This window comes from Gymnoscopelus braueri (genome assembly GCF_963280865.1).
Source record: "Gymnoscopelus braueri genome assembly, chromosome: 19".
Classification (NCBI taxonomy): Eukaryota; Metazoa; Chordata; class Actinopteri; order Myctophiformes; family Myctophidae; genus Gymnoscopelus; species Gymnoscopelus braueri.
Window position 1 is genome coordinate 48144268 of NC_137621.1, and position 16020 is coordinate 48160287.

The following is a 16020-nucleotide window of genomic DNA, read 5'->3' on the forward strand; positions in this document are numbered from 1 at the left end:
AGAGCCATTGATCATCAATTTGAATCAGCTGTGTGGAGGGAGATGTAAGGAAGTAGGCAGACCAATAATATTACCCTTTGTCAGTTTATGTTGCCACATTATTATTCACTGACACGGATCACTCAAATGAATTGATTGACAACAGGAAGTGATGCCCATAATTCACGCAAGGCCTCATGGAACACTGGAAACTCCGGCGGAGGTGTGTCGGGTAGCGATGCCTCATTGCAGGTTTCAACATCAGCCTGTCAGCACGTACATCTTTCTACAATTAACACGCTTGGTTTAGACTCTGTTGGTTTGCTTTACATTTTTTATTAATTGCAGTATTGACAGGATAAAAAAACAAAACAACAACGGTTAAATACAAGCTCTCATGATTCCTCTTAAGCATTTCTATTAATTCTGCAAACGGTAATAAAAGACTGTACCATTTTTACAAATAGGACTCAATGTTCAATCTTCATGTCTGTGTGCTAATAAGTCCATTTTGGAAGAAAAAAATGAGACATTAATCAGGATTGATTTGCATAATGATGTCTGGGTCTATTCAAGCAATAATGTCCATCCTGAAAATGTTATCGTTTCGTACATTAGAAGGCATTTCTCATATGATAGTCCAACATCATATCGCATTTCTCATCCATCCTAAAAGGAAGATTCAAGTGATACGTTGCATAATGTATGTTAGGTGTCAGGGAAGGGATGCATAGCCTTTTCTAAAGGGAAACATGCATATGAGGACGACAGCAGTGCAAGGAGGAGAAGTGACGAGTAGGTACTGTAGTTATCTACCGGCCAACGGGGTAAAACTGTTTTAAGGACCTACTGTCGCACTTCTGTTGTACAGTACATTCTACCTATGCAGCTGTCTGATGAAGCTAGGTATTTAAATACATTCTACCTAAGCCGTTCATGAAGCGAAGCATCATTTACCGTGAATAAATACTTAATGATAATGGCACAGCTATAGTTGATTAACTAGATAATATCATAGCATAAATAGGAGGTTCCAGTATGTAATATTTATGCCTTTAACACTGGTTTATATGGTACAGTACATAATCCATGCGCATTTCCATGAAATAAACAAAAACAAAGAATGAGCATCTCTTCCGAGGCTGTGGTTTCGCCAAGCTGAAAAGTTTCAGCAATAGTTCTACGGCAGGGGTCTTCAACAGGGGGTCTGGGACCCCTAGGGGGTCCTCAGAGTTACTACAGGGGATCCCGTCAAATCTTTGTGTGATATATATATATTTTTTTACATTAACCACTTGAACCCTAGCATCCCTTTTCTGAGGAGAACTTTAGCCAAAAATAGCCGATCTACAAGCTCACAACGTCTCGCGCTGCGAGGCGTTGTGAGCTTGTAGATCGGCTATTTTTGGCAAAGACGTGTTTGGTGTAGAGGGAAAAGTTTAAACTAAAACACAATTTTATACAATATGGAGGGGGTCCCTGCTTCATTTCTCTCTCAGCTAGGGGGTCCTTGGCCTGAAAACGTTGAAGACCCCTGTTCTACGGTAAAGAAAAATCTGTGCGGTAAAAAATAATTGCGGTCTTCTGGTAAACGTATACTTTGCCATACGACCATGTCGCTCACCAAAAGTGACAGAGCTTTAACTGAAAAGCTACGTATAAATTAGGATTTTAAACTTAGATAGTTATTATCAAACAAAAGTTTTTATCAGTTATTCCTCAAACAAAAGTGATTATCAGTTATTCCTCAAAAAGTTATGAATCCGGACGCAGTAATTACATTCATAACATACCGAAAGTATTTGTGGAGCCGTAACCTCGCGACCTGTGAACAAAGAGTTCAAGCTGGAAGAGATGACCTAATAGAAGAGCTCTATTTGGCCCCTGTTTCCATAGCAACATGTGAAGTCCATAAAAAAAAAGAAACAAAGCAAGAGAGAAAAAAATGGACAGCCTGTGTGTGTGTTGGTGGGAGAATGTGAGAGAGGGAGGGTTCAGGCCATTGTGGGTTTCGTGAGTTTGCACAAAAAAGGGCATTCTCCCAGAAACAGGAGCTATTTCTAGTTTTCAAAACTCTGGCGTCTATAAAAAGAGATTAGCGTAGACAGTGAGTGCTGTGCGGTCCAAGGAGATGTCAGGGAGCCGAGGTGGACTCAGGCCTTTTTAATTGCTGTTCTCATACGTGGTTTTAGGCGGTGTGAAGGACAACAAACACAAAATAGCACCTTAAAGGAAGTCCAAACGCTCTCAGCAGCTCATAAAAAAAGCCCTTCTACGGTCAAAAGCTCAGGTTACACACAAAGACTGCTGAGCCCGAGTTATACTTTAGATGCGCGCGGGTGTCGCGCACCGAATAGATCTGCAAGCTCACAACGCGTCACCACTGTGAAGTCAAGTGAGCTTTTAGATCTGCTATTTTTGTTGTGCAACTAGGCAAAAGCCAGGCCTTATCTGAATGCAAAAAACTAATAAAAAAGGTCTGAACTTGGGGTGTGCCGATATATCGTCCCGCGATATATCGCGATACGTTTTCGTGACGATATGTATCGTTTTGGAAAAAAATAATATCGTTTTGAAAAAAAAAATATATAATTTTTTTTACAATAATAATAATCAGGCATGCAAACAGCCCTGAGGTGAAAAGGGTGACAACATGTTTTTTTTCGGGTCAGGTGTCACACTATTGCTCTATTTGGATTCAAAACGGCTATTGTAGCTGAAAAGCTACAAGTTTGCATGTCTGAATAATGCAAAAACAGAATTATTTGTTTGCATTTGCTTTTTTTCTCCCCCATATATTTTCATAATAAAAAAGTGCGTATCGTATCGAAATCGTATCGAAGTTGTGAGCCCAATATCATATCGTATCGTTTCGTGAAATTCGGCACACCCCTAGTCTGAACCCAAAGAAATTCAGGCTCAAAGACCTTAGGAAGCTCTTTCAACTAGGTTGACACATGAATGGACGTGTGAAAGACATGCGCAATTCTTACGTCCTGAAATGGTAACAGATCAAGTTGGCGTTAGCGCAAAAAAGGCATCATATGCAGAATATAAGCTCACATAAAAACAATTATACACTTTGAAAAATATATATCTCACATGCAAAATAAGCGAGAGGCTTAAAACAGTATTATCGTCAAAGAATAAAACATTCCATCAACTTAAGAGGTCAACCCCCCCCCCCAAAAAGGGGTGGATTTTTGGTGCGTCAAAATACATTCTGCAAATAAGGAAGAAGTAATTTTTTCAAAAACGGACTTAAGCCCCGATTCATACATCATTGCGCGCCGAGAATAGCAGACGCGACAAGCTGTGAGTTTGTAGGTCTGCTATTCTCAGCGCGCAACACTATTGCGCGACGGAGCATGATTTAGACTTTACTGTCCACCCTTTCACTGAAGAGTATTTGGTACATGTTGCTGCTACTGTGCGAGATCTTCTCAGAAGGGGTGCAGTGTGGGAGAGAGACGAGCATAATCGTTCATTAATTGCAATCGAGGCAGAAGTTTGAAATAAATTGTTATATTGATTTCATCCAGCCCTAGCGAGGAGTGCTGCATCAATGCAGCTGGACCGGCATCGATGTACTGCACGACCAACTGTGAGGAATGTGTGGGGAGAGAGCCATGGGCTCCCACACACACACTCACACACCTGACATGTACCTTATGGTGTGCACCTGCTGACTCGCCAGTGTGCGTTGCTGACACACAGTACGTGGATTGGCCAACATGCACAAAGGCGCACTCGCAGCCACCAGGTGCTATGATTCCATCTTTACAGTCTCAGGGATCAACTAACACTCCGGATGTCGCTGGGTAACGGAGCGTTATGTGTGAACCAGCCAAAGAACTTTGTTTGGTCCAACGTCATAGGGGTTTCCTCACGAAGCCACACCGATCGCAGGTTTCATGGGAGTTTCTTCATGATTCAAGAAAATGTTCTCTTGGCAAGTTGTCTGTTAAAAACATATACCGGCGCAGGGGGCTGGTATATTGGCTAGGACATGGGCTCATCACTGGTTGATTAGCATTATAAACCCTAAATCCAATGGTATGGCAGTGCTTCAGAGGCGATAACACTGTTTTGGGATGGGAGTCTACAGTATATTGTCTCTGTCGAGTGGAAATGTCCGAAACTGTTACTTCTCAGAATTCATAAATAGCAAAAGCTTCTCGCCACTTTTCGAGCTTGTAGATCTGCTACTTTTGATGCTTTTGTGTCACGCTGTAGTATGATCAAGTAGGGCGTTAATTTTACGAAAAAAACACAAAAAGAAAAAATATGGAGATAAGAGGTTTCTGCCCGACAGCAACGCTATGTTGATTGATGGCGTTGAAAGTTATCATCACCACTTCACAGGGGTTTGAAGCTAGGCTGTGTTTCAGACATGTTGGGAAGTCGGAAGTTCCTGGTTGGAATGTCCGAACCTCTAACCTCTGTGCGTTCCACTCATCTCACACGTTGTCATCTTCATCCAACCATTCTCCTCTCAACGGCTAATGTTAGCTAGCTAACAGTTTCTAGCTACTTGTTGACTTTATAATATGATTAACCAATATCTATAACTGTTTAAATTCAAGGACAACTACCGAACAATATCTATTTCACAAATGTAAGTTGGCTGCATTTAAAAAAAGTAGTATTAAAAGTAGTATTCATGTTTTAAACCGACCGCAGGATGTCGGAAATGTCCGACATGTCTGGGACGCAACGTGGCATTCGTCCAAGGGAGACGTGACACAGACATGACGTGATCTTCTGTGTAGCTGCTGGTCCATGGAGCATAACTGCATGTGTCGAGATTGATTGAGGAAAGGGGAAGCGCTGACTTTGGTTCAGTTGCTACAGGAGATAGTCCCCTATGATGAGCGTGAGGATTCGGTCAGATGGATACAAGAAGAGTGGGCACCTTGATCTAAAAATGGCTATTTTATCCAAAATGTTACAAAATAAAATATTAGATTTTTTTTTTTTGATGTAAAGTATACAAGATGTGAACATGCACGGTACATCATTATCAGACCTAAATGTATCCTTTGACTTCTTGTTTATGCCCAAAATTATTGGATAAACAGGTTTTGTAGCAATTTGTTGCAATTGTAGATTGTAGATTATTAGGCCTTACAGTAATTGGCAAATGTTCAAGCATGTTCTAATCATGTATACTTTAGATTACTTAAGGTAGGGTAAGTGATTTTCTTTGGTTAAAATAAGTGTTAAATAGCTCTATATTCTGATAGTACTCATTGCTATAGAGTGTTTGTTCAGTAACAGGAGTCTCCATGTCTCTCCAGCTCTTTATTAAGCAGAAAATGCTTTTTCAGGTCGGGATACCAATTTTATCCAATCAGGATAGAGAACTCAGTCAGGATACAGATTAAACAAGTGAAATGGGAAGTGATGACACAAATATATGAGCAGACACAATTGGAACTGGAACACTATAAACATTAAGCTGACAAATGGGTACTCTCTCCTGATTGGCTAAAATGTTGTCACCTACTGTACCTGAATATGTATTTTCTGTTTATATAAAGAGCTGAAGAGACAGGGAGATTCCTGTTAGTGAACAAACACTCTATAGCAATGAGTACTATCACAATATAGAGCTTCAACCTTTTAACAAAAAAACACTTACCCTACCTTTAAGACCGTTTTCCAAACATATATATATTTTTTACATTTTGGGAAAAATGCAAAAACTAGCCAATTTTACATGGAGGTGCCCACTCCTGTTACCCCTGGGGATGTGGAGTTGTGCTGCTCGCGCGTACTCCGAGTGAGGTCCTTTACGCAAGGGGTGGTCCGCCATGACAAGAGGTTCAGCACAGTGATTCTCAACCTTTTTTTTAATCTCAAGGACCCCCCCCAAGTTTGCATTAGGCTACGGAACCCCGCTTTGATACAGTTTTTTGTGGGCATCAACACCGTCAAATCCTATTAATGTAACTGAGAGTGTACAAACGGGTCCGTTTTGGTTCCGTTTGTACACTCTCAGAGTTACAGGACTTCTAAGGGTCCATTTGGAACCCCTGGTACGGTGGTCCCTGGAACCCCGCGTTGATAAACAAGAGGTTCAGAAGATCCGTCCCCCCCTTTCTCTCTTTCTTGGGTTTATGTGGGCGGCGGGCCGTCGTAGCGCAGCATGATGTTGAAGGAGCGGGCGAAGTTGTTGGTGAGGGAGCAGCTGGAGCCATCGCCCATGAAGGGCAGCAGGGACAGCAGGAGCAGCAGGGCCATGAAGAGGAGCCACAGGGGCAGGGCCACCCGGCACACCCGATGGAGGAGGCCCGGAGCCTTCTGCTGCCGCTGCAAGACAGACACACACACACACACACACACACAGAGGAGTCAATGCAGGAGCACAGGGATTCAAGCAAAAGCACGACTCAGGGAGTATGTCGTCTAATCGACATTTTGGAAATGTCCAAAATAGTTACTTTTCAGGATTCAAATTTAAAAAAAAATCAAAAGTTAGCAGATCTACAAGCTCAAAACGCGTCGCTTCGCGCCGCATTTTCAGCTTGTAGATCTGCTACTTTTGATGCTTTTGTGTGACACTGTAGTATGATCAAGTAGGGCGTTAATTTACGAAAAAACACAAAGTTAAAACAAAAGTTAAGAGGTTTATGCCCAACAGCAATGACATTTTTATCAATTTTGATCCCCTTATCCATTGTGCTTATTGATCCGATTCCTTACAGATCCCACAATCGATCCTTTTCTATTATTGGTAGTTGTTGGCAAATTTGGTGCTAATCTGGGGCACTCTCATCACTTTACGCAAACAATCAAAAGGTAGAGCATGTTGGCTCAATTCATACATAACAGACGTCTAAAGCTGTCTTACAACAACATATGTTTGTGCCAGTAATTTGATTTCAATGACATGACTCAAGTGAACTGATGAGCCAAAATCTTATTGGTTTCCATGATAGAATCAGGTCCCGATCTGTGATTTGTGAAAACAGTGTGAAAGGAGTCCTCCACACTAGCGCTGTGTTTCCTAAACAAAACACAATATGTAGAATTATGTTGTTTAGGTATTATCATTCTAAACCTATGTTCTTGCTGTTCTACGTAAGCCAACCAGTTGAAGAAATTGCGTTGCTTTTTTATGACAATCCAAGAAAAAGAGGTTTTATGAAAGACCCATTCTAGTATCCTCCTCCTCCTATAATTCTACAAAGCTCTGTGCGTGCAGTGTGCGGTGAGCCCAAAATCTCTTCTGCCCGGTTCTCCTCAGTGGCTGGAGCAATTGCTCTGCATTTGCACACAGACATTGACCATTACCATGTGCACGGAACAGCAAAGCCCGTTTTTCGCTTTCCCCAAATGTCAGCTGTTTATTAGCGTTTTTGTGTTCGCTGGCTCCCGGGTTGCCAAATCATGTGTGCATATCCCCCACGGGTATGGTATTCATAATTTACATTTTCATAATAATAATTTTAATAGTATGGAAATACTATACTATACTTTTCGTAAATTAACACACTACAGCGTCACACAAACATTACATAGTGCAGACACACTTGCATGCATGTGTACACATGTGCAACTCGACTGTGAAGCAGAGCAGACTAGCAGGTGGACACGTGATGACCACATAATGACCAATTAGACTAGGAAAACTAAAACGCCACACCCACACAGACACTGAGAAACATCATGATGAATGATAAAACTAACCCAATGGAAGGCCCGTCTCTCTCATGACACATGTAGCTGATTCAGTGAATCACGACTACCGCCCACATTGTGCATTTAACCCTCTGAACGCAGCATCAGACAGTGCCTTATTAGCAACCGGAATCCAACGAGCCACACAGCCCACACACTCACTGACGCAGGCATGGACACGCATTACACCTGGCAGTGGTGGACAAAGTGCTTCATGTTGTTACTTAACCCCCTCAATTCTTAGAGAAACAAGTGTACTTGGATCTCTTTTTCCTGTCGACGCCAAATCTCTTCGCCCCAAAAATGGCAGATCTATAAGCTCATAACACGTCACGTTGTGGCGCGTTATGGTGCGTTATGAGCTTGTTCATCTGCCATTTGTTTTTAAATAATTGTATTGAAAAATGGACACACTCAAGTAGTACCTCGTAATTGTACTTAAGTACAGTACTAGAGTAAATGTATTTGGTTACTTTCCACCATTGTCATCTGTTGACCAAGCTAGGGTGATTCTTTAAAGGCACATATCGTTCCTGTCGGGCAGAAACCTTGTATCTTCCGAAGTTTTATGTTTTTTCGTAAATGAATGCCTTACTTCATACAGGAGTGTCACCCAAAAGTAGTGAAAATAGCAGATCTACAAGTTCACAATGTGACGTGTTCTGGGCTTGTAGATCGGCTGTTTTCACAAATTTTAAATGTTTCAACGTTTTTTTGGACATACAAGGTTTCCACCCAACAGCAACAATATTATACTCCCATTCAGAAGATATACGTACTGTCGCTAGGCAACCGCCTGTCAGGTAAGCACCTCAACGGGGAGAGACAGTGGGACAGAGGCAGAGCACAGCCAAGAGGACCACGCCCCAGTCTGGGACGCTACCTGCCCTTCTACCGCCTCAATCAACCTGATTTGGACGCACCTGCGCTGGCCAGCTGGGAGCTCACACTCTGAAGGAAAGCACCGTCTCTGCCTCAGTATTCACTGGCTTTCCACAATGACCAGACGGGTGCTCAGGCGGTAAGTGATAACTTCCACTTATTCTCCCTACATATTCTTGGGGTTTAAAATGACGTATTAATGTAGCCTGTCATGTGTTTCAGTCCATGCACTTTTCCCTCAATGTGCACGGACTGAAACGCATGGAAATGTGCATGGCTACAAACCCTGATTGGAAAGCACCTATGTTTATTTGACCTTTATTTACTTACCTTAAGGAGCCCTCCTCCATTACCTCTGTGCCATTATTCTAAATAACTGCCCCTTTGAGGCTTTCAACAAACTGTCTCCGAGTGTTGGTCTGGTTCAGTCTTCACAGTACGTTCAGAATGCCCACATACTTTGCACTATTGCACCTTGCGAATACGCTCACAAAGACGGACAAAATAAACACAGAGCAGGTACAGAAGTATCCGTACATGTATTTAACGTCATGTATAAATAAACAGGGCCTTGAGATGATGCGCATGACTTGCTCTCAAATGCCTCGCCACGGTGTAAATTTATGTTATCAGCAACGTTAGTAAATGCTATCTAATCAGCAAATCTACAACTGCTGCAACGCCCACAACGATATGCTACTGTATGCCTTCAACCCTTCTCAGAGATGGAGGGGTTCATGGAGCGAGGAGAACGAGGTGAAATAGAGAACAGCTGAGAGATAAGCTCACAGGAGTTATTTATATCATTCATTTAACATAATGAATGATACAACTGACTAACTCTGACTAATTGATTTAGTCCACTATAATTATTTTTGTGTCAATTCTCACGCAAATTGCAAATGAAGACTAGAAAAGTGTGCTCCTCGGAGCACAGGACTCCGCCAGGCCAGGTTGGAATGGGATCTGAAAAATCCAACTAATACATCTTGATCACATGACCCCAGAGATAATGTGCACCGGTTTGTGTCGAGTTTCAAACAAAATGTGTAGGAGTAGTAGAAAAGAGTCCAGGGCCTATATGGAGAGTGATAATTAACACATTGAATGCCAAAAACGGTCCGGACCGTTTTTGAGGGTCCAAACGAGAAGTGCCGAAAACGGTCCGGACCGTTTTTGACCCAATTCTATTTTTATACGAGTGGCCCACGTGGGGCGCTAAAACGAAACTTTGACATCACCCAAGGAGTTTCAGAGAAGAAGAGGCTGGATGAGGCTCCATGTCAAAAATCCTTCCGGTCGGCGTTTTCAATGTTATCTCCTTGACTAAATGCTTAATATCTCCATTTCTTTTTAATGTGGTGGAAACGAGCCGTTTCCGATCGGCGATCACGCTGCAATGGAGGATCGCGTTGGAAATATTATTGTTCCAGGCGTTAGTCGGGACCCTCCGCCGTCTCGCACGCACGCTTTGTTTACATGCACTTCCGCGTCGGGGCTTCTGCAGCACGAAACGTATAACGCAAGTGGATGGAAGAAATGCAGGCACTCAACGTATAATATTTTAATAAACCTCTGGCACCCAATGTGTTAAGAATCCAGGTAAAAATATTTTCTTTGTACGAGCTACGGTTCAAGAGTTATTGGCCAAAACGTGAAGTGGGCTGTTGTAGCGGCACCGTGAGGCCGATGTGAAAAATAGGGTGACCTACTGTGAGAGTGCGTGCAAAGTTTCACAGCAATCGGGAGCTGCGTTCACGATTCGTGAAATTTTGCGCAAAACGAGCCACTACTGCAAAGTTTGGAACGCCATCATAGCCAATTGGAATGGAATATGAGAAATCTGACAGATAAGTCTTGATCATATGACTGACAGATAGGGTGTACCGAAGTTTGGACAAAATCTGCATGCTAGGAATAATAGCAAAAGGTGTGTTTAGCAAAAAGAAAACAACCAGGCAATTGGCGGTGTGGCTTATTTGGAGAGTTGCATAATGATCCAAGGAATCTTAGTGAAAAAAATAATTTTGATTGTATGACCTATGGTTGCAAAGTTTCACAGCAATGGAATGCTGCGTTCATGATTTGAGGCATTTTTTTCAAAATGGGCCTCATCACACCAATTTAGCCAATCAGGATGCCATATGAAAAATCAAACAGATCCGTCTTGATCACATGACTATAGAGATAATGTGTACCAATTTGCGTGATGTTTGGACAAAATCTATAGGATTTTTTTTTTTTTTTTTTTTTTTTTATCGGGCTCCTGGCCGATGTGAAAAATGTGGGGCAGAGGTTCTGCTCTGGCCTCCAGGGACAGTGTGCGCACAGTTTCACGCTGATCGGTCCAACAGTGCCGGAAATTAGCTGTCCACAGACAGACGGACGGGCAGACAGACAGGGTGAAAACATAGTCTCCGGCAACGGTGGAGACAAAAATGTGCTTCTCCGTTATTCGATTGAGTAATCGATAGAACAATTGCTATAAGAAAATAACTGACAGTTGGAGGCCTAGTTCTAAGCCCGTTTTTAATTACCTCGACTGTATACAGCTGACCAAAGGCACGGGGAGCAGTCCTGTCCAATGTTTTGATGAATCTGCCTTTATTGGCCTCATATCCAATGACGACGAGTCAGCTTACAGATGAGAAGCTGAGAACATTTTTCAACTGTGTAATACAAGCTACTAAAACCTTGACATTGGGAAAACAAAGGAACTAGTCATCGATTTTTTTGGGGGGGAAAAACAAGCTGTTTTAATCCAACCTCATCAGGTGGAGATTGTCCAGTCCTGCAATTAGCCAGGCGTTCATGTGGATAATAAACTGTAGTGGAAAGTACATATAAAAAGGCCAGTCCAGGTTATGTTTCTTCAGGATACGTGGGTCTTTTTTTACTTTGTAGGAAACTTTTAGATGTTTTATCAAAGCCTTCTGGCCTGGCTACTGTCCTGTTTAAAAATGCTCTGGCTTGCTGGGGCAAAACCGCCACTTGTTGACCGCAAAAAAATAGGAACAAATTGACTAAAAAAGCAGGCTCCATTATTGGCTTGACCACAGCTTCTGTGAAGGTTATCACAGAAAGGAGAACCAGATATGAACGTAATATCTCTCTATGGTATTGTCACTGGCCTTAAATGCACTTTCAGAGACAGGTAAAGGCATTCTGTACTGGCAGCTGTCAAGCCTTTTAATTACATAATGTAGTACATATTGTATTGCTGTATTGCATTGCTATTGAGTTAAATGTTTTTGGTTGGTGTAAAAAAACGAAATAAAGGTTTCCATTGTCTTATTCGTTAACATGTGGTAGCTAATCTAGTCTCCCCCTTGGGGACTAATAAAACTGCCATTCAATATTGTCATGATCCTTGACCTCAGTGTGTTATGTGTTGAAACCTCCCTCAACATCACAGGCAATGAGGTCTTCTGAGGGCTGTCCACACCAAGCACTACAGCTCCAGTATAACTATATCAATGTCTTCATTATAGTTGTGGTGTGGACTCTGCCATCCACTTGAGTTGGAACAATGTTTAAAACAATATCTTTATAGTTATAGTTATTGTCCTTGATGTGGACAGTCCATGAAAATAGTACATCGGCATTGACAACAGTAAATTATCCACTGCTCCTCTCTACCAAGGAAATTTCAGATAGTTCAATAATTAATTTGGCATAATATGAGTCTTTTTGTATGTATTGGACATAATTATAGCCCGGGGCTGTGGTGGTGGTGATGAGAGAGGCCGGTGGAGCGAGGCAGCTTAGCGCTAACCCACACTACATTAAACCATGACCCCCATCCACTGTCACAGAGTCATTCTAGCGGCTCTCCACGCCTCCTCATATGCCCTCCAACGCTCCACTCCTGACAGCCAGATGAGAGGTGTGAGAGAGGAGGAGGAGGAGGAGGAGGGGGAGGTGTACAGAGACTTTGATGAAGTGTTCTTTCCCTTTCTGCAACTGGAATCACCCAGGTAACAAAAGCAAACAGGATGTACACTACAACAGACTGGGAATATGAGAAAGGGGGCTCAGTTAACCTCTTTATGCCCTGTGCACACCACTTTGTTCGGTATGCCTGTCCCGAATGCAATGCAGATACAGAATGGGGAAGCAGAATGGGGAAGAAAGGTGATTTAAGTGACTTTGAATGGTTGTTTGTGAAAAAATGAGCTGGTCTTAGTATTTCAGAAACTGCTGATGTACCGGGATTTTCACGCACAACCATCTCTAGGGTTTACAGAGAATGGTGCACTTCATAGTATGATAAGTATCAGTAATAGCCACAAGCTCACACCCGTTGAGCATTGGCTATTTTCGCTATTTTTGACAAAAAAAAAAAAATTGCTGAAGATTTGCTCTAAATAGGGATGCCAGGGTTTAACCTATTAACACATTGATTGCCTAGATCGAGTCAACTCGTTTTTAGAATCCATCGCTTGATTGCCTAGATCGAGTTAACTCGTTTTTACATTTTTGGGGGAAAATTCCACAAGGGGCGACCTAACACAGCTTTGGAATGATCGATCGTCTCTCAGAGAAGAACAATGTGGATGTGACGTCATTCCAAAAAACGTCACTTCCATCCGCCCCAATGATGGGATTTTCAGAAAAACGGCTGTAACTCAGTTTCTTTTTTTTCCATTGAAAACCACCCGTTTTCAGCGGACCAAAGCTCCAAAATGGCGGATCACGGTTGGAAACTTGTTGTTCCCATGGATACACAGATCCTTCCGTCTACTCACAGGAAACTTTTTCCGTGTGTTTTTTTTACACAATGTCGGTTCCACGGCGTTTCAAATATCATCGGATTGAGGTAATTATACGCTGGCACGGGGATAGAAAACTATGTTTAATATCTTGGCAGTCAATGTGTTAAGACCGGGAACGCATCTCTGTCATTTTTAGATTTCTCTGGCTATTCAAAAATAGCAGATATACAAGCTCATAGCGCGGCACCGAGTGACACACTATGAGATTTTAGATCTATTTTTGAAAAATCGTGAAAATTTGTGCAAATCTTTGAATATATATATTTTTTTAAAGCGAACATTTGTAACTCAAATCTTTGCTTGTGGGCGGTCCCTGGGACACAATATTTGACAAATGTTCGCTTTAAAAATATATATATTTAAAGATTTGCACAAAATGTCCACGATAAAAAAAAAAATAGCAGATCTACAAGCTCAGTGCCACGCTATGAGCTTGTATATCTGCTATTTTTGAATAGCCAAAGAAATTGTAAAATGACAGAGATGCGTTCCCGGTCTTAATGGGTTAATGTGCTTTCTATTTGGAGCCTAATTAAATACCAGCCATGCATCTCTCTCGTGTCAGAGGGGATGAAACATGAATGGAGGGATTATGAGAGGAGTTCAGATCCTATCACCCTGATTGCAGCGATGCGTCACTATTATGTGGACTCCTGGGTCAGTCTGGGGTTTTGCAACGAGGGCGTTCACATTGAGACGAGCCCTGACCTTTAATAGACCTAGTAGAGCTGGTGGTGTTAAGGAGGAGGCCTTTTAAATGTTCAGACCTCTAGGTAACACTTGACACTTGTTGCAAGGTTGTCGACTGAGAGAGATAAGGAGATGGAGGCAGAGGGAGAGAGGGCGGTAGAGAGACTCAAAGAGGGAGGGAGAGAGAGAGCAGGAGATAGAGACGTAAAGAGAGAGGGTGAGAGAGGGATGCTCAGAGAGACGCTGAGAGAGAGACAGACAGAGAGACAGAGACAGAGACAGATGCGTTGTGTGCTTGTAGATCTGCTATTTTTTTGCGGAATGTTAGCAGGGATGCCGGGTTTGTGTGGTCAATAAAAAAACAAAGATTGCAAGTTTGCATCATTAGTTTGTGAGGCTCAGATTGAAATGCACAATGACTGCAGGCCTGACTACTTTTGAAATGTGACAACGAAACATTCCAGACAGAACACTGATTATTTAATTGACTGTGACGTTAATTAAACGGTAATGCAACAGTTCTATAAACAGCACTACAACACAGCACAGCAGGAGCCAGGTCAATACTGGGGGTGAAAGAGGAAGTGAAACTCTGCATGACTCAACACAAACATTGTGGTGCAAAGGTATGTGTGTGTGTGTGTGTGTGTGATATTTGACCTTTGACCCCTCAGTCAGTTCATTGTAGCGTGTGTGCACAGGAGGGACAGAGTTGATTAAGACATGGTAGACAAGACGGTGAGACAGATTACACACGCATACATACATGCGCGCACACACACACACACACAGTGGCAGAATATAATTTTGCTTCACAATATTAACACCACATTAGTGTCGTGTGGCCAGATGAAGACACACACACACACACACACACACACACACACACACACACACACACACACACACACACACACACACACACACACACACACACACACACACACACACACACACACACACACACACACACACACACAGTGGCAGAATAATTTTGCTTCACAATATTAACACCACATTAGTGTCGTGTGGCCAGATGAAGGGAGATCTCGGCCTACCAGTATGTCTGCTGACATCTAAATTCAACACAGTGGCTAGAACTGGGTGGAAATTATTCGGACGTTAAAAAAAGTGACCGCATTGCAGAACCAATTCAAAGTCTGTAGCATGGGTCCTTCATATTGGGGCCAGTGATCTGATTGTATTCGAAGGCAGTAGGCGTAGATTTGTTTGTAGGTATTTCCCCCTGTTTAGCCACTACAATGAATGTAGATGTCCCGTAAAAGAATGGCTGATCTCACAGTACAATTGGGCTTAGTAGAACACTCTAAGAACGCCTTGGTAGTAGCATCCTCTGTCTTCCGCCCCCCCACTCCATCTTTCTGTAAATATACCCTTTGCTGCTACTGGAGCTTTTACAGACATACGTATCGTATTGTATTATGTCTTATTGATGAATTGAGTTCAATGGACCAATGGATACAAGCCCCTAGGGAAAACTTGTGCAAGTCTTTGAATACAGTATATATATATTTTAAAGCGATTTTTTAAAACTCAAATCTTTGCTTCTGCGGGGTCCCTGGAACAACATATTTTGAGATGGGGGTTCGCGGCCAAACACATATCATTTTGTACATTTGTAGAATCCCCAGAAGCAAAGATTTGAGTTACAAATGTTTGCTTTAAAAATATATATATATTCAAAGATTTACAAAAATGTTCACAATTTAAAAAAAAAATAGCAGATCTCCAACATGCTATTTTAGAAAAGCCAAAGTACAAGCTAATGGTTAAAGTGGTTAAAAATGTACTGCAGTGTCCACTAATGGTATCCACTCACAATACTCGGCGTTACAAATCAAAATAGAATAGTTTTCCGGCTCAATAGTCTGGATTTTGTCGTAGCGGGGAGCCCGCCATTGTACTGTGCTGATCTGCTTTCTGAACCGGCCTTTCAGTCCAGAGTCATTTCTAAAGTCGATACAGTATACACACACACATGGCATTC

General features: G+C 42.2%; 1 protein-coding gene across 1 annotated transcript in view; it reads right to left on the reverse strand.

The window, feature by feature from the left end:
* Positions 1 to 317: 317 nt before the first annotated feature.
* syne3 (spectrin repeat containing, nuclear envelope family member 3) overlaps positions 318 to 16020 on the reverse strand; it is a 107173-nt gene continuing 91470 nt past the window's right edge. Inside the window, exon 19 of the mRNA XM_080413241.1 lies at positions 318 to 6294. Within this exon, the coding sequence (XP_080269367.1) occupies positions 6100 to 6294 (195 nt within the window). The 3' untranslated portion in view covers positions 318 to 6099. The remainder of the gene's footprint in view (positions 6295 to 16020) is intronic.